Source organism: Anser brachyrhynchus (genome assembly GCF_964034855.1).
Source record: "Anser brachyrhynchus genome assembly, chromosome: 3".
Taxonomy (NCBI): Eukaryota; Metazoa; Chordata; class Aves; order Anseriformes; family Anatidae; genus Anser; species Anser brachyrhynchus.
The window spans coordinates 28228029-28254591 of NC_137696.1; the positions used below are offsets into that span (position 1 = coordinate 28228029).

General features: G+C 36.6%; 1 protein-coding gene across 2 annotated transcripts; it reads left to right on the plus strand.

The window, feature by feature from the left end:
• The first annotated feature begins 1846 nt into the window (after positions 1-1846).
• On the plus strand, positions 1847-23906 carry DNAH14 (dynein axonemal heavy chain 14). 2 transcript variants are annotated; one of them, XM_080586399.1, is made up of 10 exons: positions 1847-2599; positions 3161-3410; positions 7478-7645; positions 8918-9030; positions 12208-12419; positions 13843-13977; positions 15117-15247; positions 16317-16481; positions 18451-18563; positions 19757-23906. In XM_080586399.1, exons 2-10 carry the CDS (start codon positions 3321-3323, stop codon positions 19827-19829), a joined length of 1200 nt encoding a protein of 399 aa, XP_080442525.1. In that variant the 5' UTR covers positions 1847-2599; positions 3161-3320; the 3' UTR covers positions 19830-23906. The 2 variants fall into 2 exon arrangements, with proteins under 2 accessions (XP_080442525.1, XP_080442526.1); XM_080586400.1 differs by having other exon boundaries at positions 1847-3456.
• The last annotated feature ends 2657 nt before the right edge of the window (positions 23907-26563 follow it).

The following is a 26563-nucleotide window of genomic DNA, read 5'->3' on the forward strand; positions in this document are numbered from 1 at the left end:
AGCCTGCATTATTTCAGTTACTATGGTATTTGCTTTCCTAGTCTTCCTAAAACTAAACCTTTGTTATATCTTGGGTGTAACTTTAAAGAAGTGTGATATTGCACCACTTTAACCTTCTTTGAAGTTGCATGGTAGTAGTAATGTATTATTTTCCTATTTAGGAGATAAAATGTAGTTCTTTGAAAAGTTGAGTAAAACAATAAAATAAAGGGCTTTGACTATATATTTATTAAATAACTATAAACAAAAAGGATACGATTTTGGATAGAACTATCATTTCCAGTGAACAGTAGCACCAAATGACAAAATGAAGCACAATGCTAACCTCCATGTAACAGCAGATGGAGAAGGAGATCATTCCCTGAGGGTATGGGGCATGTTATGGAATGTGAAGGAAGAGCATTTGGAGACTCTACATTTATCCCTGTACAGGGAAAAAATGAGTATTGGTTAATTAAAATACAGCTACATAGCTCAAGGCACAGGGCTAGATGAATACAACTGTTTTACCAGGCACAGAAAACAGAATTTAAGTTACTTTAAAAATATTTGCAGAGCTTTCGGTGAGCTATTGAAGAGTAATTCAAGTTGTCAGTCATTTCTGACAAGAAAAACTGATAGGGTATGGTAGAGCATATGGGGAATTAGTTCCACTAATATCCTAACATGAAGAAGCTTAAAAACACAGTTAATAAATGCTGTGCATTCTGTGCTTAAGTTTTCACTTTAAGGAAGAAAATAAATAAATAAATAAATAAAAGTTGAGAATAGTCTGTCTTTTAGGAGACCACTTTGCCACTGTGTTAACCACTGTCACAACTGCAGGGACTGAACCTTCTCAGATAAACCACAGGCTGTATCAGAGCACCTGAGAGGAAGATACAGATATAATTGACAACTTGAAACTGAGAGGGGATTCGTGAAAAATTGAGGAGAAGGCACTTCGCCAGGTAATAAGGTCAGAGTTGACTCTTGGTGGTTCTTTATAATTATATATTATTCGTGTATCTTTTCTACTCTTTATCTGTAAATATTGTTATCTGTGTTCAGCTGTCTAAGGATGGACTGTAATTAGTGTTGAAGGAGAGACTTCTTACTGGTTGCTTTGTATCTATAACATTATCCCAAATGTAGTTTGAGACATACAAGAGATGAAACTTTTCAACAGAAAGGCATGCACAGTGCAGAAACCACGGCGGCTGTGCTGCTGCTGTGCAGAGCTCTTCTTCCCCGTGTTAGACAAAGGTTGTGTCATGCTCAAAATAATGTGTGGTCTAATGATCTTCTACTGACTGAATACAGATGATGCCCTAATATGATTACAGTTAATGGAAATATATCACAGTGCTTAGGCATTCAGGAGATGGGGGGAGGTTGTTTGTTTAGTTTGTTTTGTTTTGTTAAGATCAAAATGTCCTTTATGCTAAGTGAGTTTATGTGACATTTCCAGAGAAATCTCTGTAGTGAGACAGTTTCTTTTGGTATAGAATTAAAATCACTTTACTGGAACTATGTGTACAGCTTCATCAATTTTATTTTTACTGGATGTACAATAGAAAAGATCTTCCTTTAAACAAGTTATTACAGTTAATCTAATAGTACATCATCATCATCACTGTTAATACCAAACTATTTCATGTTCCCTTAGATCCTTCCCTTTTCCTGTGGATGATCTACCTCAAAAGCAGAAATGTTTCCACTGCATTGTGAACACACAGTTTAGTCTACAAATACAAACTTTACTCATGATATTTGTCACCCTTCACTATGGAGGACAGGCAGATAGGTATCCTATTAGGTATCCCTGGCAGATTGAGGACTGACCACAGAGTTGTGGTTATAATTAGAGATTTATTATTACATTTTTTAAAAAAAGGAAATTAACAATCAGCATAGTTTGTCATCTATAATTTCCAGCACTTCGCGTAGCTTAAGGTTGTGTAGAATTTCTGGAATTCTCAGTTAAACAGGCTTTTCAGTCACCTGGATGGATCCTGTGCGGATCAGGTCAAATTCTTATCAATCAGCGCATGATAAAATCATAACCTAGACTCAGGTTACGTAAAAAAACATGAGTCATTCACTCAGTCCTCAGAGGAAGAAAATGGCAGTGGAGGCATCCTTGGTCACCGGAGATCACGGGTTTTGCTGTCCAGCAGCAGTTCCAGTTCAAGTCCCACTTAGGACTTGCTGCTGTGTGATTATATAGACAGTGCTCCCCATGTTGCTACACTTCCCTGTTCCAGGACAGATATCATCTCCTGGCAACCCAGCACCTGGGTATTGATAATGGTGATGGGCTTAATCACCCTGTCAGTCGGTGCTCCCCATACCATCTTGGTGACTTGGCACTTGGATCTTGATAACACTACTGCCCTTTATCACCAGATAAAGGGACCAGAAAGGGGAAGAGAGAAGGTAGAAGGGGTATGCATTAACAGCCTGCTTACATCTTATGTGTATTTGCTTTATTGTTGGTTATGCTAACCATACCGTCAGGTATCAGGGGCAGGGAGTATCAGTCACAGTGTCACTTTCAGCTTCAATCTTCCAGCTCAGAGAAATGAGAACATTGATGGGCATGAATAATCAATCAAAGGTAAGTGTCTTTCTCAGTTCAATATTTTTTCAACATTCTTGTAAAGGGAATGAGAACTCTGTGCGTGTTTGTATTTAGGTATTAAATGAGCGACAGTTTTAATTATTATTTAATATTTCTATTTAAGAAAATGGGACACAGTCTGTCCAAAATCTCCCCTTGCTTCACCCTTGGATGCATCCTTAAAACTTGGTCTAAATTTGGTGGTGACTCTATGATGAAATGTAAAATGAGGCAATATTGTGATCAGCGATGATCTCAATATAAATGGATAGAAAATTGATTCATGAATTATAATACCATATTGCAGTTGATATTTTGCTGGAGGGAGGAAAAATGGGATGAGGTGGAATATGCTAGCATTTTTATGTCATTGTATCAGGACCCAAAAAGTCAGACAGTGCAGGTTGTGGGAAGATCATATTCAATAAATGTCAATCTCACAGTTGATTGAAATAGCCTATAAGGTTTACAATAACTGAGGAACAAAAAAAAGAAAAGAGGGAAGGAAAAGATGAAAGTACAGGCATCTTTGTCTACTGTTTTGTCCTCTCTTCATAGATATATATGGGAACAACAACCAGTTACATTGGATGTTCTGACCTGGACATCAGGTGCTGATCCAAATGTGGAAATATGACTCCCTAAAGGAAAAGTGGAAAGGACCTTACACTGTCTTGCTCCACACCCCCACTGCAATCAAAGTGGAAGGGATGAAATCATGGATTCATTACACCCACATAAAAGCAGAGCCAGCAGAAGAGGAGAAACGAGACATACCATCACAAGAAGGAACAGAGAGAGCTTCATGGCAAGTTGAACCAACCAACTAAGGACTTCAAACTTGTCAATGTGACGTAAGAAAATTAGACCAATGCTGCTAACCACCCCTCAACACACCACAATTAGTTTAACTCCAACCACAATTAGTTTAACTCCAACCCCAGCAGTAAAAAGAGGAATTGACTCCACAAATTTCAGATTTAACACAAATTTCACACAAATTTCCACAAATTTCAGACCAGATGTGGTCAAAATACAGCTCAGCAGTAATTGTTATACAATCACTTGTAGTTTCTTAAATGAGTAGAACTGTTGTTGCAGGTTAATGTTTCAGCAGTCAATTCAGAAGTCCATTCCATTGCCTTGGTGTGACAATCATTACTGATTCACTAAGTCAGACTTATTAATATTAATGTGTTAAAAATAATATTTTATTTGGGTATTAGTGTTTCAGATTAGCAAATAAAGGATTAGTCATCATTTAAATCTTTATGAAAGCCATATATGGTCAAATCAAATATGGATGAGTTAGTTCTTAGCAGACTTTTATTTGCTTTTACAGATTGCCAATGGTGTCTGGCAGTTCAAACAAAATATCTTTCAATTTCTTTAAACATACTTTGTTCTTTTAATTATGTAACAATTTTATGATTAATGAAACACAAGTGGAAAGATATAATTTGTATACACTAAGAGCTCAAGAAAAATGCAAACTGAAGTCTACTGAAGTACTAAAATATGAAAGATACTGGAGTTTTAAACTAGTGAAGATACTGAAGTACAAAATAGTTTTATCTTAAAAAAAATCCAGCTTGGTGAGGGTGTAGTAACATCTCATTAGTTCACCTAAGTACTTGCATTACTCACATCTTCTTGAACGTCCCACAGCTTGAAGCATCTCCCCATGACACAGAACCATACTAAGGAAACTGTTGATAGAAGTTAGTTAAGCCATTTACTGTTGGCTTTACTTGACATTACCATGAGATGTTTTTTTTGCCAAAAAATTTCCTTGCCTGACCTCTTACAGGCTGGTTTTGAGTGCTGCATTGATCAACTTCTGGTCAGAGTTCTCAGAATTTAAAAAAAAAAAAAAAATAAAAGATCATTGCACAAATCTCTCTAGACATAGACATGTTTGCTGCTTACAACTCTCTCTCTTCCATCCCTAACACAACTTACAGCGAGCCTGAAAGCAGGAGAAATAGTGTGCTGTATGTGGAAATCCAAAAATTAGTGCTAGCTTATCAAAAGTATCAAAACAATGCAAAACCAATCTGGTCAAACCCTTCTTTTCTCACAGAATATATTACAAGGTTACGATAAATAAGCTTCTGATATAACCATTTATAGACTACTAAAGAATGAGCACCCTAAAGCACAGGTATAATCACAGCACGTAGCTTGTGACCTGGCTGGTGACTGCCTCATGCAAGCAGAGTGCAAGGGGAGACACCACAGCTGTGACTTTTTCACTGTTGGGAAGTTCAAGTGAGTCACTGAAAAGCTTATTATCAAAAAAAGAAAAAACAAAACAACAACACCAACTTACACACACATAAATACACAACACACAAGTTTACAACTGATGGCTTAATGCAGTTGACATCTAGGATGTGGATATCGGGGCTGGACAAGCCAACAGGCAGCCGACCCATGAGCCCACAGGCCAGAGCCCACAGTGGCAGCCTAACGGCCCTCCAGGCCCCAACGACCCCCCAACGGGCAGGACAGGGACACCAGGGGGCTTGGGGCTGCGGCTGCTCCAAGGAGCCCCATGGACCTGGCCCATCCCACCCATCTGCCCGTGGTCAAACCTGACAGCCAGGTTGGTGGTCACAGAGATGGCGAGCAGGGCCAAGGTGTCGCCTTGAGGCGGATGGGCTGCATGGAGGGGTTTTGTGATACCTAAATTACCAGCTGAACAAAAAGCTGCTGAAGGTTACTAAATCTCTACAGCTTCTTGTTTAAGCGGGGTCTATGGGCCAGCTGTTGGAAGCATTGCCGTGAGGGTGTTCTAATGCTCGTGTGCTTTCTTTGAGCCTGACAGACAGCCCTCTCGGCCTCACCCGGTCTGTGTGGCCTGCTTCTCCCACAGTCCTTGGTGTGGCAAAATATGCTCATGAACAACTACCTTGCAGTAGTTCATTAAGCTCCAGTAACTCTTACATGTGTGACTTTTAAAGGAGTGTTTGGGTGTACAGTCTCTTTCTTCAGCTTCCTGACACCCAGAGGCTTGAGAGGAGCTTGTAGGGCATGCACAGCCGTGCTGGACCAGTAATTCTGACTTTGCAGACCAAGTGGCTGAATCTAAAGCCAAGCAGTTAAGAAAGATTCCCATTTTGTTTCTTGAGCCTATATTGTAAATCAGCTATAAGAAGCCATTAAATAGTTTCCAACTGCAATTACACATGAGTGAAATAAGCATCTTTCAACTGCTGAGGGAGATATCTTGTCTCTCCATATCACGGCACCAAGCATGCAGGTTTTCATTTAACTTGTGCCTAAATTTTGACATGCTTGGATACTGAGGTGTCCTCAATACAAATAGGGACTCTAACAAATCCTGTGTTTTCCTATGTTTTTTGAAGCAGATACGCATTTTATTAGTTTCTGAACATTTGTTGCTGACAGTTGAAAAGATCACACATTTGGATTGAACGTCAGCTGGATTTCAAGTACTTATATTGCTTGATCAGTTGAGTCCTTAATAAATTATTAACTATACACTATATTTTGACTAATGAATTTTGATCGCAGTGACAAAACAAAAGGTAGATTTTGATTTTGTTTCTGTTGAAGAAACACAAATGGTGTTTTCAATCTTCTTCAGTTTTCTTTCTTTATTAGCTCTTCCATCTTATTATACTTTAAACATTAAAGGAAAGAGTGAAATCAGTGGGTCATAGTTCTCTCTCTGTTTTCCCCAACGATGTTACACCTCAAGACTATAGGAGGAGCTGGGAGGTGTTTCTGGAAGGGACCCCTAACTGTAGACTCCTAGAAGAGATGTGAGCTATTGCTGCGAGAGGTAGTGATTACTTCTGCATAGCTATCGGTAGTATGGCTGCTTCAGTATCAGTCTTTTTGGCTTTAGCCGTAATGGGTGAAGAGTTTACCACTACTCAGTGGGAGCTTGCCACTTCCACAGCTGAGATAAGTTTGCCTGTGAACTGTACTGATCAACTCTGGTGCACAGTTAGTTCTTGCGTTGGTTTGAAACAGCTGTTCTGCACTAAACGTATTGAGGAATGTAAATGGGGTTTCTGAAAGTTTATTGATTGTGGGGATAATAGCTCCTACCTGAATGATACTAAGTGGTAAGAAAACCTTAGCAATTTGTATTCTTGGTGTGTGAACGGTTGTCCTGGGTCTAGTAAGGATCAGTTTGGATAGGTCATGGCCATCATTTGTTTGCAGCTGCCTCAGCAACTAATTCTCAGGTCACAGCACCTCCCTGCTGAAAAGGCTTTAGACTGTTAGAAACTTAGCTTATAAAGTAATACTACAAGAAGCGGCAAAGTGCCACTTCTCATCACTAGCTGATTTTATATCATTGAAAAAATAGTTACCAAATGTTCAGAAATAGGTTAAACTTCCACATTAGTGTTAGATCAGCATTAGTAAACATCTTCAGCACATGCTTTACTACCTTGCATGTGATCTTTAATTCAGTGAGCATATTGACTTGCTGCTACTGTGTATAGAGTTAGATCTAGAGAAGATTGTGTGGTTTCAGAAGAGATCTCTGCCACTGGGACAAGATAAGTCCTCCTTCCGCCAATTTCCTAGTTTTGAGATCCACTAAGTGACTGAGCCGTGATGCGTGGGGTGAAGGGTGTATCCCAGAGAAACTGGAGAAGAAAATTGAGTTAAAGTGATCAGCTGAGCTTGCAGCCTCTTAGAACTGAGTTCTAAGGTAATTGTTTTTAATGTGAACTCTGAACTTTCAGTTCCAACGCTGCAGAAGTAAATAAGCACCTGATTTCTAATGGTGCCTGCAGATCTCCTCAAGTGTGAAATTCACTCTGAGGACACAGTGGGGAAACAGTCATTACTGCAAATTTAGTTTAATTGACGTGTTTTTGCTGTTAGGATGAAGGATGCCAACCCCAGATGGAAGGGCAAACCAAAATGCTGAAAGAAAAATTAGTGTCTCGTCTCCGGTTTGAACCAGAGAGGACAGAGGTGCTGCTTATGGTAAAAGGCAGGTATATCGTGTGCGAACCAGCTGGCAGCAGTAAGAAAGACAGCAGTGAGCTGGTGAGAATGGATGTTTGCAGCAATTTTAATATTAAATTAATTTCTACGCAACTGATTTTGTTTTCTAATGCACTTTGGGGGATATTGTGTTTTTTTTTGCAAGACCAAAAAAAGTGATGTCAACCTAATGAGTAGTCAGGCAACCTTTGCATGGATAACCTTGTTATATATAAGGTAGTCCTAGATTTATAGTATTTTTACATACAGCTTTTTTTTTTTTTTCCTAACCTGGCTTCTGCCTGCGAAAATGTTGTATAAAAACATGTTGATTACATGTTTAATGTCTGTGAAGTCACAGGAGTGAATGTCTTCCTCCTAGAAGCCTTGTAAGTAAAACTTCAGAGACTGTCATTTATTGTGAGGCCTTTTCCTGGAGGGAGGATTTGGTATTGAGTAACAATTAAAATATGGGAATATGGCAGAAAAGTGTTTTTTTTTTTTTTTTTTTTCCTTAAAAACAATTCTACCAGTGTTGGTGTAATCTGAATTTGTTCATAACTCACTACCCTCTGCCTTTGCAAAGTGGAGTTCAGAGGAAGGCTTTACATTACCAAATTACTCTTACCAAATATGCTACAGTAGTCATCATTTAATATATCTTCTCACTGCAGTAAGCTGTAGCTCTCAAATCCGAAGCAGAGGCATTATATTCTGTCTTATTTTATCCTTTTATCTTTCTTATGCATTTTAAACTCTTTATTCTGTTCATTCCTATGAGGTGGAAAAGTTCTATTGTATGATGATAATCTGAATAACTAAATTCAGTCCTCTATGGTTTTTATATGTGAACCCACTACTTCATCTATAAATCCAAGTAAATTAATCTAATTTCCATGATTAATGGAAGTCTGTTCATTTAGTTAGTGTTTGCCTCAAGTGTCCTGCAAAACAATGATTCATCATTCTAAATTTAAAAATTTCTTTTTCCGAAGGTTTTAACTAATTCAGGCTTAGGTTGATGGAAACAGGATTATAAAAACAATGTTACAGTCCATATGAAAATACTATACATTTGTTTTAGTGCTCTGAGCACAATTATTTTTAAGTCATTTATCAAGATTCTTTTTTATAAGTAAATTTTCATGCACATAAAATGCTGTATAATTAAAGTCGGAAATATTTTGTAATGAAAGCCAAGTTAAGCTATCAGGTGGTGCATTTGGAAATGTTTTTCATAGTTTTTAGATAAATCTATTCTTTGGCTTTTTTTTTTTAGTAAAACATGTGATCACCCCCTCTATAATTATTAAAATTAATGCCCTTTGTTCCCAGTCATCTTCAGTAAAGAAGAAATACTCCATTCTTCGCACAGCAGTTTACAGACCAAGCACAGAAAAGAGAAATGAAGCAGAAATAAAAGAGGAAGGCATATGTTTTGGTAAAATGTAGGTAAAATTATTTTTTCTTCATGATAATTTTTTGTTCTTTGCTAGTTAAAACTTGATACTGCATTGGACTTCTACCAAATTATTTGACTCTTTCCCTGTAAATTCTGTGAAACCTGAATTAACACTTCAGCACAAACTTTGTAATTTTGACTGATTGCAATAGAGTCTGATCTTTTTTACATCAGTGAAAACATGGAGAAGTGCTAGCGAAGTCGTTGTAAAAGGAATGCAGTCTAGTAACATACTATTTTTGGTTCCAGTAAAATGGGGTAATTATATGCTACAGGAACCTGTGCAAATGTATTCCTATGTACAGTGTTACTGTCACCTGCATAAAAGTACACAAATATGAGTGTATTTCAGATTTAATGGTGGCATCCATAATTTTTGGATTCTGAATGTTTGGGGCTGCATCTTTGCCATGTACCTGTTAATGAATCCGTTGTCCACAAAATTGTCATCTCCCTTTCTGAACCTCCCAATACTGTCCTCCTCCACAGCTGTCTGTGGCAGGAAGCTCTAGAAGTTTGTAATCCCTCATCCTCTAGCACAGGTCATCTTTTGGTTTCATTTTCCTTTTGTACTGGTGGTGAGGAAGGAAAATAGTTTTCCAAGGCTGAAGAGACGAATGTTTTCCTACAGGTAAACCTCCATTCCTGAGCTTTGTGGATTGGATTAAAACCACACTGGTAATACTTTCAACCTTATGGGAATTCTATCCTTCCTTTAAAAAAAAAAGAACTTCAGCTATTGACGAGGTTTTGTGTAACGGAACCTCACTTTTCAGCAGTCCCGATGCAGGCAGAATGGTGTCTGTCCCAGCTGTTGGGAAGTAACTGACCAGTAAGGAACTACATTCTGGCTAATATCGCCGGCTGCGATGCATGCTGCTTATTGTCTCATTCAATTAATAGGTGATGTGGGAGAAAGCTGAGAGGAGTCCAAACATGGAAACTGAAGCTGGAAGTATTTCTGGGGAGGGATTAGGGAGTATTAAAGCACAGATTAGGAAATGTCCAGTCTTCATTAGTTTCAGTGCTCACAGTACAACTTTATATTTGTCTAATTCGCCCACATCAAATTCTAAGCTTTGTACATCAATCTTGAGAAAAGCACATACATGCTGCTACCATAATCAAGGTCTGTTAACACAGACTTCTGCCTCATGTTCACATACTGGATCTGAGAATTACTTTTACTTTGCTGTTTATCATTCTTGAGTAAACAGAAGGAATCTTTTCCAAGGTTGCCACTTGCTACCTGAGGTTTCACTTTTTTCTCTTACGCTTCTAAGAGATCCAGTCATCCTTCCAGAAGGCACAGCCCTCAGGAAGAGGTTTGTGCATATGACTGGGTTTGGAGGATGTTTTCTGTATAGTGCTGCTGTTTATAAATATCTATGTACATGTGGTTTTCAGAAACAATTTTAAATGTGAAAGTTAGTTTGAAACCTGTATGTACAACTTTCTGTCTGTACACCTGCTGCTTGCATGTCTCTCGGTGTGGACGAAGACTTGTACCAAACCACTGTTGGTTGTGCAAGTAAGCAGGTGTCCTGCTAGGCTGCTTCCTTCGGACTAGGATATATCTTGGACGTTCTTACTGATGTTTTGGTTCTCATTTGCAAGATGCTGACTGAGAGTTTTAAGGAAGAAATCTCTTGGCATTTATGTGGCCCACTTCCACTCTTCAAAACACCAGAGGCCTTAATAGAGAAACATAGAAACTGACTGCACCATCCAGCTCAGTGCAGTCCACCTCTCCACTCCTTTTGTAGATATTCCTGGAAAGGTTCTATAAGGAATTTTTCTCAGCTGGAATTCCAAGAATTCCAGATCTGAGCAGACATCAGTGTCTCTCAATATGACAGTCCGATGTGGGAGATGAGGACTTACCCGTCTCTTCTGAGCCATCTTGTCTCCTCATCCATATACTCTTGCATGACAGATATGTCTCAGGTATGTGCAACAGAGTGACTGTGCTGTATGGCTGCTAGATCATTGGTAAATTTGGTTAAATACTGTATATGGTTAACTAGATATTAGTCTGTTATCAGGTCCTCTCTTTTCTCCCATCTTTCCAGAAAGTGGCTGCTGCTATTGTTCTTTCTCATTAGTCCCTGAACTGACATGCTGATGATTCATAGATTGCTTCAAGGTTCAACATCTCCAGCAGAGCCAATATTGAGCTAAAGTATCTGCTACATCTGGCTAAAATTGCTGGTATATCAGGCAAAGCTGATCTTTTTGTTAAAGACCTGAGATCAGTCTTCAGAAGAACAGGCTGCTATTCATGAGCTACTCACCCCTATGGGCCTGTGAACAAGTACCAGGAGAAGAAGTTACAGAATAAAGTAAAATCATTGAGATGTACTTTTGCTATGCACAGTGCTAACACTGTCCTTCTTTTTAGTATTTTGCATTAAGAAAGTCTGTACTGGACGACTGACTTCAAGACCCGTGCATTGATCTTTTCTGCTCTTGTGGGGAGTGCATATATGGTGTGTAGCTGCTGCTAAAACAAATAGTTCTTGGCCGTGAATTTTAGACAGTTTCAGCTGCTCTAAGTGATTCTTCCTTGATACCATTGTCACTATAATATAGTCAAGAGCACACTTGAACAAAATAACCCTTTCAGGCTGAATTATAAAGCTTAAACTATTTATGGTATATCCAAACTGAGTTGCACCAACCGTTAACTGAAGCATTGTTATCTTAATTCATTTTTCTATCATTGTTCTGGAGTTTATCTGTGGTTGTTACTGAAGATGTGATTGGTTAAATGAGAACAAGTTGTGCACGAAAACATTATTCTCTTCATGTTTTCTATTTATTTTTTATTTTGTCTTGACAAATGAAATTAGTTGGAACTTAACAGACTAAAAGTATATCTAAACTGTGTATGCTTTAGTGCATGCAGAGTCTAAGTCACCTGCAAGATGTGTAAGAAGCTGGTGTTGCTGACTCTCCTATGTCCTTATTTTACATTTTAACTTCACACATTTATTTTCCTTTTATTTTCATAAAGTCAATATAGTTGCATGTATTTTTCAGAGCTTACTAGCTTATCTTTGATACAAATTATATTTTAGCTGATTTTTCTATACTGCCTGTATGACTGAATCTTCAGATTTTTTCCTACAATTGAGATTTCCTACAATTTCCTACAATTTAGACACCCAAGAAAACATAAAGAAGAAAGAGAATTATCTGCTTGTCAGCCTACGATAGTATCTGAGCACGAGACAATGAAGCTAAAGAGGAATATAACGGAAGTGGCATCCTTAATGTCAAAGAATGAGAATTGGAAAACGATACTTCCCACAAGTTCCGTTTGCAAAGCAGTTCAGCAAGTCTTTGGCACATCACCTTCTTCAGCTGTATATGGTAAAGTACTTAAAATGACGGAAAGTGGAGTAATAAAAAATGTGATCTTCTTTCCTCATCGCTGTGAATCCATAGGAAGAAACTTGCATAACTTCACTTTTTTCTTTTTTCTTTTTTTTTTTTTTAAAATGATTTAGTGGAGATGCAACACTGACTTTAAGTCAGTATGCCAACTACAAAGTACGTAAGAATATATGTATATTGTACTTTTTAAAAGTTAGTTATCTATTCTATGCTTCTTTTCTGGGTAGATTTATCTGTTTGAAGTTTTTTTAAGTGAGAAGACTATCTAATGGGTCTTTTTTAAAAAATTGTGATGTGAGATCCTCTCTAAAATACAAAATCAAAGTCTTATGTATGGGGAAATAAAACTGCACACACACTTGCTGTTTGAAAGTCATTGCAAGCTTCAAACTGATTTTAGTGGGTTTCAAGCAACTCTGCAAGCTGGAGTTCTCTTTCCTCATTATTTTCTGCACTATGCTTTGTGTAAAAATTGCAGAAAGGATTTTTAAAGGCTCTGAGGACCTTCTTTCCAAAAAGTGGCTGGACACCTGCCTGCTGGTGGGAAGTGGTGAAAGAATTCCTCTTTTTGCTTTGCTTGCACCTGCAGTTTTTGTTTTTCCTACTAATTAACTAACTTTCCCTATTACTACCATCCCTGAGTCTTCTCACATTTCTCCCATTTTCTCCTCAGCCTGCAGGGGAAGGACAATGCACCCCGAGGGTTTAGCTTGATATATATCGCTAATTGTTTCTTACGTGATTTGCTGAGCAGGAGTTCTAAAGGAAATCTTAATTGCTTACTTGTGTATGAAGCTGGGGAAGAAGGGACATACTACTTGGAGGTCTGAACCTGCTTTATTAAAATTAAATGGTCAACTGACAAGTAAATGTGATCTAAGAAGAATGCAAAAGGAATGCTAAATATTTTTTATTTTTTTTCCCCCAGAGAATCACAGAATAAAAGAATGACTGAGGTTGTAAAGAACCTCTGTAGGTCATCTGGTCCAACCTCCCTGCTCATGCAGGACCACCAAATGGATTAAATGGATAAAATTTCAGAATGGATAAAAAGGTTTTCTAGTAATAAACAAGGATAATAAGCCCTTCCTGTAAAACAAATGACAAAAATGAATGTTAGTCTCTCAATCTCATGGAATACACAGGAAATAAGTGTTACATTTATTATGCAACCATTCTGAAGTACCTGATGCCAATTTATACAATTTTTAATGTATTGTCAACAAGTGATAGTATCTTGCGTGTGTTTGTGTGTGCATGCCTCTAAAACCATCAGAATGCATTTTGAGAAGTTACAAAAATGTAAACCTGTAGAAGTTCAACTTGAATTAGAAAATGATTGTGCATAGTGATCTGCTTTAAGTGAGTAATATTTTCCTTTTTAATGTGTTGGTTGTAGATAGTAGTAGAAGGACTGAAATGCAAATGTCTGTGTTTGAACCGAGTTGTCATAAAAATATTTGTGAGCAACCAAAAGCTGAAAGATCTCCTAAACAGCCCATGAAAGCAAAACTTTATTCATATGATAAAACAGGTAGGTAGTCATAGCACCATAGGGAAGACTGTGCTCTTAGTTATACATCTACAGCAATTTGTGTCAGATTTATAATGATATACTACTCAACTGCTACTCTTTTTCTTCATCCCTCTCCTGCTTTAGAGTAACAGTACATGTTAGGGGAAAGGCCAACAACTTTGTCTTCCATTTTCACCTTATGATGGTTTGTTTTTCAATACCTGTCTCATACCAAAATTTACTTTCATACATAATTTAAATAATTGTTTTAAAGTTGGTTATATTTTATAGTTAGCTACAATACTTTTTTATTTTAAATAGTTTTTTAAATAGTAGGTATGTTTTCCTTCTTATCTTCCAGGATTAGTGTGGGGAAAAATAGATTTTGATCATTATTTCTTCGTTAAAAATATCTGTTGCTGAGTCTGAAAACTGGGAGGGACTGATATCACAACTGGATTCTGATTTCTTTCTTCTTTTTTTTTTTCAAACTTTTTTATTAATGAATTTCTTAATAGGGATTTAAAAGCATGGGAACATGCTTTTAGTGTTTTCCAGGATTTCTCAAATTGTTTTCCATAACATTGCTGAGTCTTTTGTTCAACTGGAGTGTTCTCCTCCTATGCAAGACTAAATTGGTCTGGTTTCTAAAGGGACAGTGTGTTTTAATGGATTAAAAAAATATATTTTAAATATTACAATATAAATTATTATTGCTATTCTTTTATTTTTCAACTTTCTTTTTGTTTACTTGAGATTTTCCCAGTTTTCTTTCTTTTTTTTTTTTTGTCTCTAGCACTTGAGAAAGCCTTTGTGCAGTAATTCATGTTTTTTCTAGTGAGTACTTTGAATTTTGCTGTGTAAATGACACCAACCGTTAGAGTAAAATCACTGGAAAATGAGATCACTTTTAAGTCAATTGAACCACTGTTCTTCAATTACAGCAAAATACATGTGATATATGTAATGGCTCATTATTTTTTGAGAAGGACTTTCTGAGGCATGTTTTCAGCATCTTCCAACATGGTATAAATGCCATTACACCAGTCCTCCGTACTTACAACAGCTTATGGAATAAATCAAAAGACTTTATGTTTAAGGATAAAAAAAATTTCCAATAAAAAATGCCTTTTTTTTTTCTTTTCTTGATGTACCAGAACCAATTGATGATGTTATAATGCATATTTTGAGGCTTCGAGGCAAACTTGGCTGGCAAACGGTGTTACCGTCGTGTGAATGTTTAGCTAGAGAGGCTGATATAGCCAGACTTCAGAAATCTGCACTTATGGTGATTTTCACTTTCCCTTCTCCACATCGTGTAGTTGAACATTCTAGAAATGACATTGGTTACAAATCTAAAATACTTATTTCCTGGAAGTTTTTGCCTCTAAAAATGATGGATTTTCCTTTAGAACCTCTGGATGCATAGCAATCACTGTAAATTAGCACTTATCCAGTCCTTCCCATAGCTGAGGTTTTCTAGCATTAAGCAGAATTGTAACCATTTCTGTCTGTCCTGATCAGACATTCCAAGTACAAAGCCAGTATTTGCTGTGATTAATGCTGGGCAGTCTGATCTTGACGAAGCCAAACAGGACACCTCCTGCATTCTCTTGCTCTTTTGGTGCATTCGAAGACAGACAGATATCTGATTTAGTTGTGATTTTGCATATAAATTTTAATGACTTAAAAAAAAATGATACAACAAATATATCATGTTTCTTTCAGTATGCAAAATGTTGTGAAATATTTTGGCTGCACAATAAAAACATCTGTCATTTGTCATTTGGGACTTGATTACATATATGGTTGCAAAATTTTTAAGAAACATTCCAGTTGTTCACAAAACTAAAATGTCTTCCAGTTGTAATGAAATATTTCCAAAATAACTAGATACCACCAGTATCTATGGTCTTAGATGTAAAAATCTGGAAACTGTTAGGTATTTGTTACTTAAGAGCTTCATGGTGTATTTTAAGCTTAACAATGCTTACCATAGTATTTGTAGATGGAGAAAGATAATATGGAGAAATGTAATTACTGAAAAGTTTGTTGTTTGTATTAAAAAGTTGTAATAGGCTAATAGGGTTACATGAAACTTTTCTCTACAAGAAAGTAATATTTAACTTGCGGTTGGTAGAATTGAAAATTAATCATGTAGAGATAATAGAACTGAGAAACTTGATAATAAAATAGTAGCTTTCTGGTCAATTCAGAGTTGTTACTTTTTAAGCTTATTATTAAAAGATTTGGGTACTTTTAATATTTCTGCTTGTGGTAAAATCTATAGACATATAACTTGTAATCATGAAAAATAAATTATACATCTACATATAAATAATTTCTTCTTTTGACAGAGACCTTTATTACTAAAAGACAGTGGGGAATATATATATTGTCTTCAAAGAAACAAGAACAATCTTAAAGTTCCCTACAACCCATATGATTTACAGGCTGTCTCTACAAATACAGCTATGCACAACAAAGAATATTGGACTATTACAGCTTCATTTGTGTCTAAGGTAGTATACTGTACAAAACACAGACAACATGAACTTGGAGATTTCCATAGAAAGAACAATTTGCTCTTCACTTACTGTCATGTCCCATTCCCATTGCAATTATGTTACCTTCTTCACTAAAGAGTTTACTGGTCCCTCCTAAAGATGAGTCCTCTGCTGGCTTTGAGCATAATGACTCAGTCTTTTGCTCAGGCATTTGTTTGGATCTTGAACCATAGTGTACTATGTGTATCAGAAGACTTAAAGCTTATCTTTAACTTAAAGCTTAGCATCTTTCTAATCCACTAAATATCTGCATTTCCAGGCTTAAGAATGCATGTCAGGGAACAAACACACAGCCTGTATTTCACAGAAGGGCATACCCTCTGCTATTGGTTGTATATGGAAATCTCTAATGTTCATGCCTTATCTTTGATTTTTGTGTTCTTTTGTTCTTTGTGTTGCAAATAGTTAAGATCTCAGTGACTTACTGGTAATCATTTCTTCCATCTTATCAATATTTCCTTTAAAAACAAGCAAACAAATCCTAAACACAGCAAACACAAAAAACGAACCCAGAACTTTGTTTTCTACCTCAGAATGAACTTTCGTGGTTGGTTTAAACCTATGTAAGGCTGCTGAGAGCCTGTCTCTAAGCCACCCTCTACATTGTGTTGGCACTGGCACATAGTCAGTATGTTGATCATCTCACTCAGCTGAAAATGAAGTAAAATACTTTATATGTGTATTTATTTTCTTGCCAGATTAATTTTCAGTCATATTGGAGAGCTAATTATATCACCAGGAGCACATACTACTGATATACCTAATAGAAACACTAAAAACAATACCTTTTAGGAATATGAGCACCACATTGCATTATGTTTCATCAGTTCTTAAATGTTTTTGCAAAGACTGGATTTCTTCCTCAATTTTGAATTCCTTGTTCTCTTTGGTATCAGTAAAGTTTAGCAGTAGTATGATTCTTGCATGGAAGAAGTGATAATTGTGAAATTTGCATAATGTACATAATGGAATTGTTGCTGGATGCTAAACTTTTTTTGATACATGATTTGAATGTCAGACAATTATAGGTATAGCTTAGAAACTGGTGTAATCACTTAGGCTAAAATGAAGGAGATGTGTTTGCTACCAGTGGAGGTACTAAGCTTTTATAAAACCAGTTTGGAAGAAGAGTATAAATGTTGGAACCTGACTTGGAAAAATGGCTGCAACCTTGTTCCTTTGCCTTCAGGATGCCTGCACTAGTACATAAATTTGAAATATGTTCTTGATTTAAATCCAGATTGACTTGTTACAAAAAGTCTATAATAAAAGATCTATTGCTTGCTTTGTATAAACCACAGAATGGTTCATTCAAAACAATTTGTTAGTGCTTAGCAGCTAATGTCTATCTCTTATACTCCTGTAATGAAGTTATGTACTCTGTAATGAAGATAATAAGGATTCCTATATAACTGGCATCTGTCCATCGCCAGTTTACTGTATTCTTGACAGTCAGGTTCTACTTCACATTTTGAAAACAAATTATGCTAATTTTCAATTTGTACTTTTTATATCCTTCCACACAGGAAAGAACATTCTCTTTGAACAATTAAATCTATTTGCTTAAAATGTTATTATTTTGGGTATAAGGTGTGGCTACTTGCTTAACATGTTATTAATTTGCATATAAGGCGTGTCTTTCCTACCTGAAAGATATGGCAGAGGTTAAAGTAAAGGTATTTTAGAATTTGTTGCTGAAAAGTGGTATGGTGAGCACCACTAGGTGGATACGGCTTTCCACACTGTATTGAAAATCTTTCCGCAAAGCTAATTCTATTTTACTCTTATTCAGTAATGTGTATTTTGCCACCACTGAGGTAATCAGTACTTACATTTTTGGTCTTTGATAGTAAGGATTCAGAAAACACTTGAATTCTTTTAACGGATAGCTGTAAAATGTATCTGTTCATTTTTTTTCCCCTAGTTTCCTGCAAACCGGAACTTAGGAGAAATGGAAGCAACACCAGTACCACAATGGCTGCATGAAAGACATCTGTATTACAGGTTACTTAACTTGAATTTGTTTTCCAATTTCAGGTAAGAGAATAAGAAAAAAATAACTGAAGTTTACCAATTACAGTAATAATTTTCCCTGTCTTTGTATGATAAAATGCCAACTTAATATTGTATTAATTCCTGCATTAGTATTTTCAACAATTACAACATTTAAAGATTACTCAAAATCTTTTTGTTTTCCTATCTAAATCACTAAGGGAACCAGAAGTTGTCTTTTCTGTTTTTGTTTTTGTTTTTGTTTTTGTTTCTTCTTGATTATTTAACCTTAGAAAAAAGTATGAATATTGCTAGTAACATCTTCGTATGCACTGTATTTTAAGAGGTGAACTAATTCTCTCATTCTTCTCTTTCACGTTATATAGAATGTATGAAATAGCAAGTACTGTTCACCTTACATAGAATGCATCAAAGCAAATTATATAGTGTGAAGCAGAAGAAAATATTTAGTGGTAAAATAGTCAAATTCTTCTAGTTGGCTGTTATGGAAACTGATAAAAACATTGCAACTTAAGTTTAACTTCTTGAAAAACTAATATTAAATATCCACTTCTTACATGTTCGTCTCAATATTTTGCCTTTATTTTATTTATGCGGGATATATTGTTTGTGATTTAATTTTGGCTTTCATCTAGACAATTAAGTGATTCAGTTTGTTTTGTTTTGTTTGACTCTGCATCTTATATAGGATTTGTGTGAAGTTTTTTGTGTATGCAACAGTCACTGCAATGACAGCATCACAAATTTCACACCTGTTTTGAAACTGCCTTTTATGTTTGTGTCACATTTGACATTTAAAAATTAATCTAAGTAGTCATGGCAGTAGTCATTTCATTACATATATATCAACTGGCAAATCAAGGATTGTTACAATGGGAATATTTATAAGACTGATAAGAAGATTTAAAACCTGTCCACCAAGGGAAGCTGAAACTATAGTGAATATGTCCTGCCTCTTCTCCTACCACAAGCCAAATGGGGATCCTGTCCATTTACAAAATGTCCTGCATGTCTGGGCACTTGCCCTCTCCTTCTGGGCTAGGTGCTGCAAGATTTTAATGTGTTCTTTCCCCACTAAAATCCCACAGGCTGCAGCAGGCTCATTGTCCTGTAGCTTGTCCCCCAACAACATAAGTACTGTTAACGAGCTGTAGTGACAGCAGGTGTGACAGTCTGTAAACTTCACATACATAAATAATTATTTCTCTTGCTTCTAGAATGAAGAAATTCTTTCTGCTCTGGAAAATCAATGCGAGAAGAAGTAAGACAAACAAGAGCAAGTCAGTTTGAATGTAGGTTTTACATGTGAAAAGAATTAAAGAATCTTCTGATGTACACTTGTGGAGAATAGTCAGACTTCTTAGTGTCACTGATAAACACCAGCCTTGGACAAAGGGGGGAGCTGAGCAGCTTGATTTCACTTCTCTTGTACAAACTTTGTGGATGGAGGTCCACAAGCCTGATGTGAGAGGTTGCCAAAGAAGGGAGTCATTTAGTGTTAGCATTAGTTAGATGAAGTGAGAGAAAAGTTAGGAAAAAGAAGAGTGAGGGAAGAAAGAAGAAATTGGAAAGCTAGAAGAGGCAGTCAATGGGCTGTGGTCTTTCTTCTCCACCAATACAGGGATGCCTTCGTGATAAGCTCTGCACCTTCACTTTTGGGTGAGGAATACCTAGGATAGCCTTTTGCTAGCACTATTATCATTTATTAGCGCTACTGCAGTAAGTGTATTTATCAATGGCAACTCCAAATCTGTTATATCTGTTGCCTTATCATATACTTTCAACTTTGTGAAACTGTCTCAGTGAAAGGCCTTAGCAGGGCTCTGAAACAGGCAAATGTTTGACCACCCTTTAACATGACAACTCTTCATCGATTTATCCTATTTTCCTTAAATATTTTATGAAGCAACAAAGAATATTATAAAATGCTAGATTACCTGTTGGTAACAGCATCACAGACTTACTCTAATAAATTTTTAATGAAACTTTTATCTTGCTGTGAAGGAGCCTAGAATTTTAATATGGAAAAACCTGAGCTTTAATGTGATATTTGTACAAGCACAGTAGGGTTCTCATCCATGATAGGGATTTTCAACTACAGATGGGATGAAAATAACAATTTTTTTTTTGTTTTTGTTTTTCTATTGTGAAATGAGAGTGGTTACACTGAATCCAGGCTGAATATGGAGTGAATAATGGATTCAGTCTGTATATTAAAGTGAGTGAACAAAATCCTGTCACATTTCACCTTTTCTCATTAAAGCGTTCCTTACTGAAAACACTTCTTTACTGTGGGGGTGACAAAGCACTGGAACAGGTTGCCCAGAAAGTCTGTGGAGTCTCCTTCTTTGGAGATATTAAAAACCTGCCTGGATGCGATTCTGTGCAACGTGCTCTAGGTGACCCTGCATAAATGATCTCCAGAGGTCCCTTCCAAAATAAACCATTCTGTGATTTTCTAATTCTGCAATACTGTGATACTGATGTGTAAATAATATTTGTATTGTATAGGTTTGATGATGAAAAAGACATTATTAACTTTTCACAAGAAATTTGTTTTCCCCTTTTTATGAAAATGTATCCTATAGTCAGGATTATTCTTACAGATCTTTAATTAGCCCTTGTGTTAGAAAGAGCCTTCTAAGTGATTAGCATTGTGCTAAGAGCATATGGATTAGGTCTTTCTCTTGTACCTAGGGGCAAGGACCTGTGAAAAGCTTATGTCCATTCTCTTCCATTTGAACAGCCAAACAGAAAAGGCATAGATTGTCAAGTAGTTCTGTGTCAAATTTTAAAGTTACTGAAACAAGAAAGGTATTAAGAGTAAATAGGGGGGTTAAAAGCATAAAATCTGAAAGCTGTCGTTTATGAAACTAATCATTAAAATAATATATGATGAGTCAACTTCTGAAAAAAAAAATCATTTTCTCTATGCTTTGCATTAGTCAGAGATAAGTTTGTTAATTCATACATTAATGCTGACTTGTAACACTTTCCCTAAAAGAAGAATTTTTGTAGGTAGCAAGTTCATCAACATTCAGTTGGTGCACTTTAAATGATCTAACAATGGAATATTCTTAGTATGTTTTTTTTTTCAAAATCAGATTTGTACAATTCAAATGAGATGTCTTTTGAAACGTTTTTATATTCTGAAATCATACAACCTTAAGCAGTAACCTGTTTATTACTTAGAAAGTGGTCAATGCTCTCAAAACTTCAGCATTTGAGTAAATTTGGGGGTGAGCTAGTCCCATAAACAAAGATGGTGAAAGAGTGTAGTCCCTACAGAGTCCATATATTCGATGTGTTGAATTTTGGGTTTTGTTTTATTCCTCTGTACATTGCTGCTCAGATAAAGGTATTGGTCCTTCATATAAGTAGCCTAGAGCAGGTGATTTTTGCAAAAGGAAATCACAGAAGGACTTCTAAAGCTATGTTGGCTATTCAGCCTGTTTATGTAATGGGTTGTTCCTGTTTAAGGTTTCTGTTGATTTAGATCCTTACATGTTAAGAAAAGCAATTTAGAAGTTATTTTTCTGGGTTTGTTCTAATCCTTTATATTTCTTCAATGCAATGTCGAAGCAAAGCTCTTTGAAGATTATTCATGCAGTTAATAACTTTGGTTATGCTGTTCAGTAAGGTAAAGCTCCAAATGTAGATAGTGAAACAAAAACACACTTAGAATCATTAAGGTTGGAAGAGACCTTCAGAATCAGCTGGTCCAACCATCACCCTACTACGAATATCACCCACTAAACCTTCCTTTCAGGTAGTTGTAGAGAGCAATGAGGTCTCCCCTGAGCCTCCTCTTCTCCAGACCAAACAACCCCAGTTCCCTCAGCCGCTCCTCACAGGACTTGTGTTCCAGGCCCCTCACCAGCTTCGTAGCCCTTCTCTGGACACGAGTTGCATATTGGCTATCCTTTCTGTTTTCTGCACAAAGGTGCTCACATTGCTTCATGCAGTTCAAACAACAAAACAAACCAAAAACAAAACAAAAAACACCAAAGAGCGGCTATGTTTTGATGTAGAAACCATTAGGTTTCAGTACGTGCATAATCATTTTGATTTAGTATTTTTCTTATAGTTGGTTTTAAGAAAAGAATGTGACAGTAGGTTTATAGTACGTTTAAAATAAACTATTAGGGACTTCTGGAAAAGCAGACATTATTCATTTATTTTGTTTATGTATCAATATATGTTTAAACGCATACATTTTCTTTAGAATTTTTAGTAATTCTTTTTCAGGTCAGATTATACCATTTTCACAATATTGTCATCGATCAATCTTTACTCATCCTGCAGTTATCTCATAGTGCAGTTTTCTGGAAGAGACAATGTAGAAGGGTGAAAACATTATTTAAAATCATGATCTGTTTGGGTAATACTTCTTGTACTAGACCTATGATACCAAAACAATGTATGTATCACAAGACTAAGAAATGTGACTTAAGTGGCAACTGTAGAAGAATAATTTCAGAAAGTCTATATTTAAGCCCCAGAAGTGTGTGCACTGTTATATAAAACAAAGCAATGTCTGTCTGGAAAAGTTATCATTATAATAACAAAACACTGGGGGGCAACACTGAGGGTAAAGTAATACTGAATATTTTTTAGGCAGGATTTGAGATAGTTTAAAATGATTGTTCAGCATAACAAGTTGAATGTATGTAAGAAAATACAATTTTCTGCTCTTTGCAGTGGTATGTCTTTTTGATAACGCTATTTTTCACAGCTGCAGTAATTTAGAGTGTTTAAGTAATTGCTTGAAATTGGGCTGCTTGTTCCTTCTCATCTTACACGAGTGCGCCTGCTTTGAGAACATTGCAATTCCAAGTATGTTAAAGTAATCCTTTCCTCACCAAAATCCTAACGATTCTCAGTAAAAAAGTGGTTTCAGTTAAGAGTTAGGCACTTTTATTGTACAGAATAAAACTCAACGTGTTTTTTTTTCTTCCAATGTTAAATCTGCATGTGTTGAGTTGAGCCTCTGTTTCTTAGTAGCTCAATGTCACAAATATCCTACAGCACACGGTTTATATCCTTATTTTAACATGGTTGCTAATGGTAAAATTGCAAATATCAAAATCAACAATACGAAAGGAAACATCTTCAGAAGATTTCAAGACTGTTCTAGATAGGTATGGAAATGAAAAGGAATAAGTTGTAGGAACAGTTACTGAAAAATACACCATATGAAAAAAAAGTCAGAAACTTCAACTATTAGGAAGACTGCTTTCCATATTTTGAAGAGTTGATTAATTTGACACATTTTTTTATGAATAATAAAATTGCAGAAGTTAATGCACGTATCTTTGAATTGAGTAGACTTATAGCTGGTAAGACCTAAACACTGATGGAGATAAATGAGAATATCTTACATGATCATAGAATCATAGAATATCCTGAGTTGGAAGGGACCCACAAGGATCATTGTGTCCAACTCCTGGCTCCACACAGGACCATCTGAAAAACAAACCGTATTTTTGAGAGTGTTGTCCAAGTGCTGCTTGAACTCCAGCAGGCTTAGTGCTTCCCTCAGTCTCCCCTTATTCTCTTCTTCTCTAGGCTAAACAAGCCAAGTGAATTTAGCCATTCCTCGTATGTCTTGCCTTCTAGACCCTTCTCCATCTTTGTAGCCCACCTTTGGATGCTCTCTAATAGTTTTGTGTCCTTCATATATAGTTTGTGACGCCCAAAACTGTACACAGTATTCAATGTGAGGCCACACACAGCAGGACAATTGTGTCCCTTTACTGGCTATCAATGCTGTGCCTGATGCACCCCCAGATACTGTAGGACCTTCTGTCTGCCAGGGCACACTGTTGACTCGTATTCAACTTGCTGTCAGCCAAAACACACAGAGTCCTTTCTGCGGGTCTGCTCCCCAGCCCCTTGTTCCCCGGTCTGTAAATATATCCAGGGATGTTCCCTCCCTGTTGCTCTTGTAAAACTTCATGTGGTTAGTGACTGCCCGGCCCTCTAATTTGTCAAGATCGCTCTCTGCTGAAACTGGTTGTATTCCATATTTAAAATTCAGTGGTACTTTGAAATCAAGATCTTCTTGACAATGATGTCACTAGATGTTTAAAATCAAATGCCTGTTTGGCATTCTGAACTGCATTTTATATAAATCAGTTATGTCTTGAAGGGATATGTGCCATAGCCTGTATGCACGTTCATAAAGTGGTTATGCATGTGTCTTTTCTGTCAAGACTTTTTATCAGGATACTCTGTGGTGGGCAGACTGATGTTTCACTTCCCTTTTTCCTGAATACAAACTTTTTTAGTTTTCAAGTAGTGATAGACCATTTCATGTGTACGTTCTTCCAATGATTCAGCCACCCATGGTTCCACCCATGTCTTCTTTAAATATTACCTCATTTCTGAGCTTTCCAGCATAGATACAGATTTCAGAACCAGCTGCCTTGTAGAACTGTTTAGGGGCTTATTTTTGGAATCATCAGTCATCCACTTTTGATTAAAGATGATATGCCCAGTAACTTTAGTGTTTGAAGTCCATAGTCTACATTTCCTACTCTTCTTCAAAGGTCCCTTTGAACGGCATCCCTTCCTTCTTTGGTGTCAACTGTACCACTCAGCTGGGTGTCATCTGCAAACTTGCTGAGGGTGCACTCAACCCCATTGTCTTTGTCTTTGATGAAGATATTGAAAAGCACTGGTCCCAGGACAGACCCCAGAGGGACACCATTCGTCACCAAACTCTACCTGGACAAGAACCACAAACCACTACTCTCTGGGTGTGGACATTGGGCCAATTTCTTATCCACCGGATGGTCCACTCATCATATCCATCTCTCTCCAATTTGGAGATCAGGATGTCATGTGGGACCGTGTCAAAAGCCTTACAGAAATCTAGGTAGATGAGATCGGTCAGTCTTCCCTTGTTGACTGATGCAGTGACTCCGTCACAGAAGGCCATCAGATTGGTCAGGCAGGATTTACCCTTGGTGAAGCCATGCTGGCTGTCCTGGATCACCCCCTTGTCCTGCATGTGCCTTAGCATAAATCATTAAGAGATTTTACTGGGTGCTCTTATGAAATTATTTTCCGCCCTTTAGGACTTGAGCAGCACTTATATTGATGCAGGCTTGAAGCATGTGTGGTATCCAATGACTTCGGCTACACTGAGATACAAATCTTTGTAGGCTCAAAATCTTATACAATATAAAGAAAACAACCAGACAACTGAGTGGTAAATTAGCTGTTACTCTTCTCATTGCAAACCTCAAATTTACATTAAATTGCTTCAGGGGAATAATATAATAGCCTTACTGCATTTTAAAAAGAGCTGTTTTTTCAAAAATATGAATGCTCCTTTTCAGATATAATCTTCTGTTTGAAATGGCTGTTTTTTTTTATGAAGACTTTTTATGAAATGTGAGTAAAACATAATGTGCAACTTGACAGTTTTAGGTATTTTTGAAATATTCTTATGGTATTAGCCACATACATTTTGTTTACATACAGGACAGTGAGAAGAGTGATTATTGCTTCCAGTAATTGGCCAACTCATGTAGAGAAATTTAGATAGTTTCACAATCAAATTTTGTGTCCATATCAGATCAATACCTCATTATATTCTTAGCAGCGATTCCTTGAATGTACATACCTGGGTTAATGAACAGCTATTGACAATTTCAAATTTTAGTAGCTTTTCAGTAGAATTCAATGCACCTTAACAACAAAATTGGGTTTAACTTTGCTTTATTCATTTACATAAAAACTGCTTGCTTCTGGCGTCATTATGTTCTCCTTAAATTTCTGCCAAAGTTACATGAAATTAATAACCAATTAAAGGAGTGGACAGCTGTATTTTTGGGCACTAGAGACACCTTTTTGAGCTACTACTATAACCTACAATCCTCTTTTTCAGGCATATTAGAAACCTTACACACAGAGAATACATTTGAGACACTGAGATCTTTTCAAAATTATAGGTAGATATGCTTCTACCTGTAGAATGGACTCCCAAGATCTTCTCTTGCTTGTTCTACCTTTTA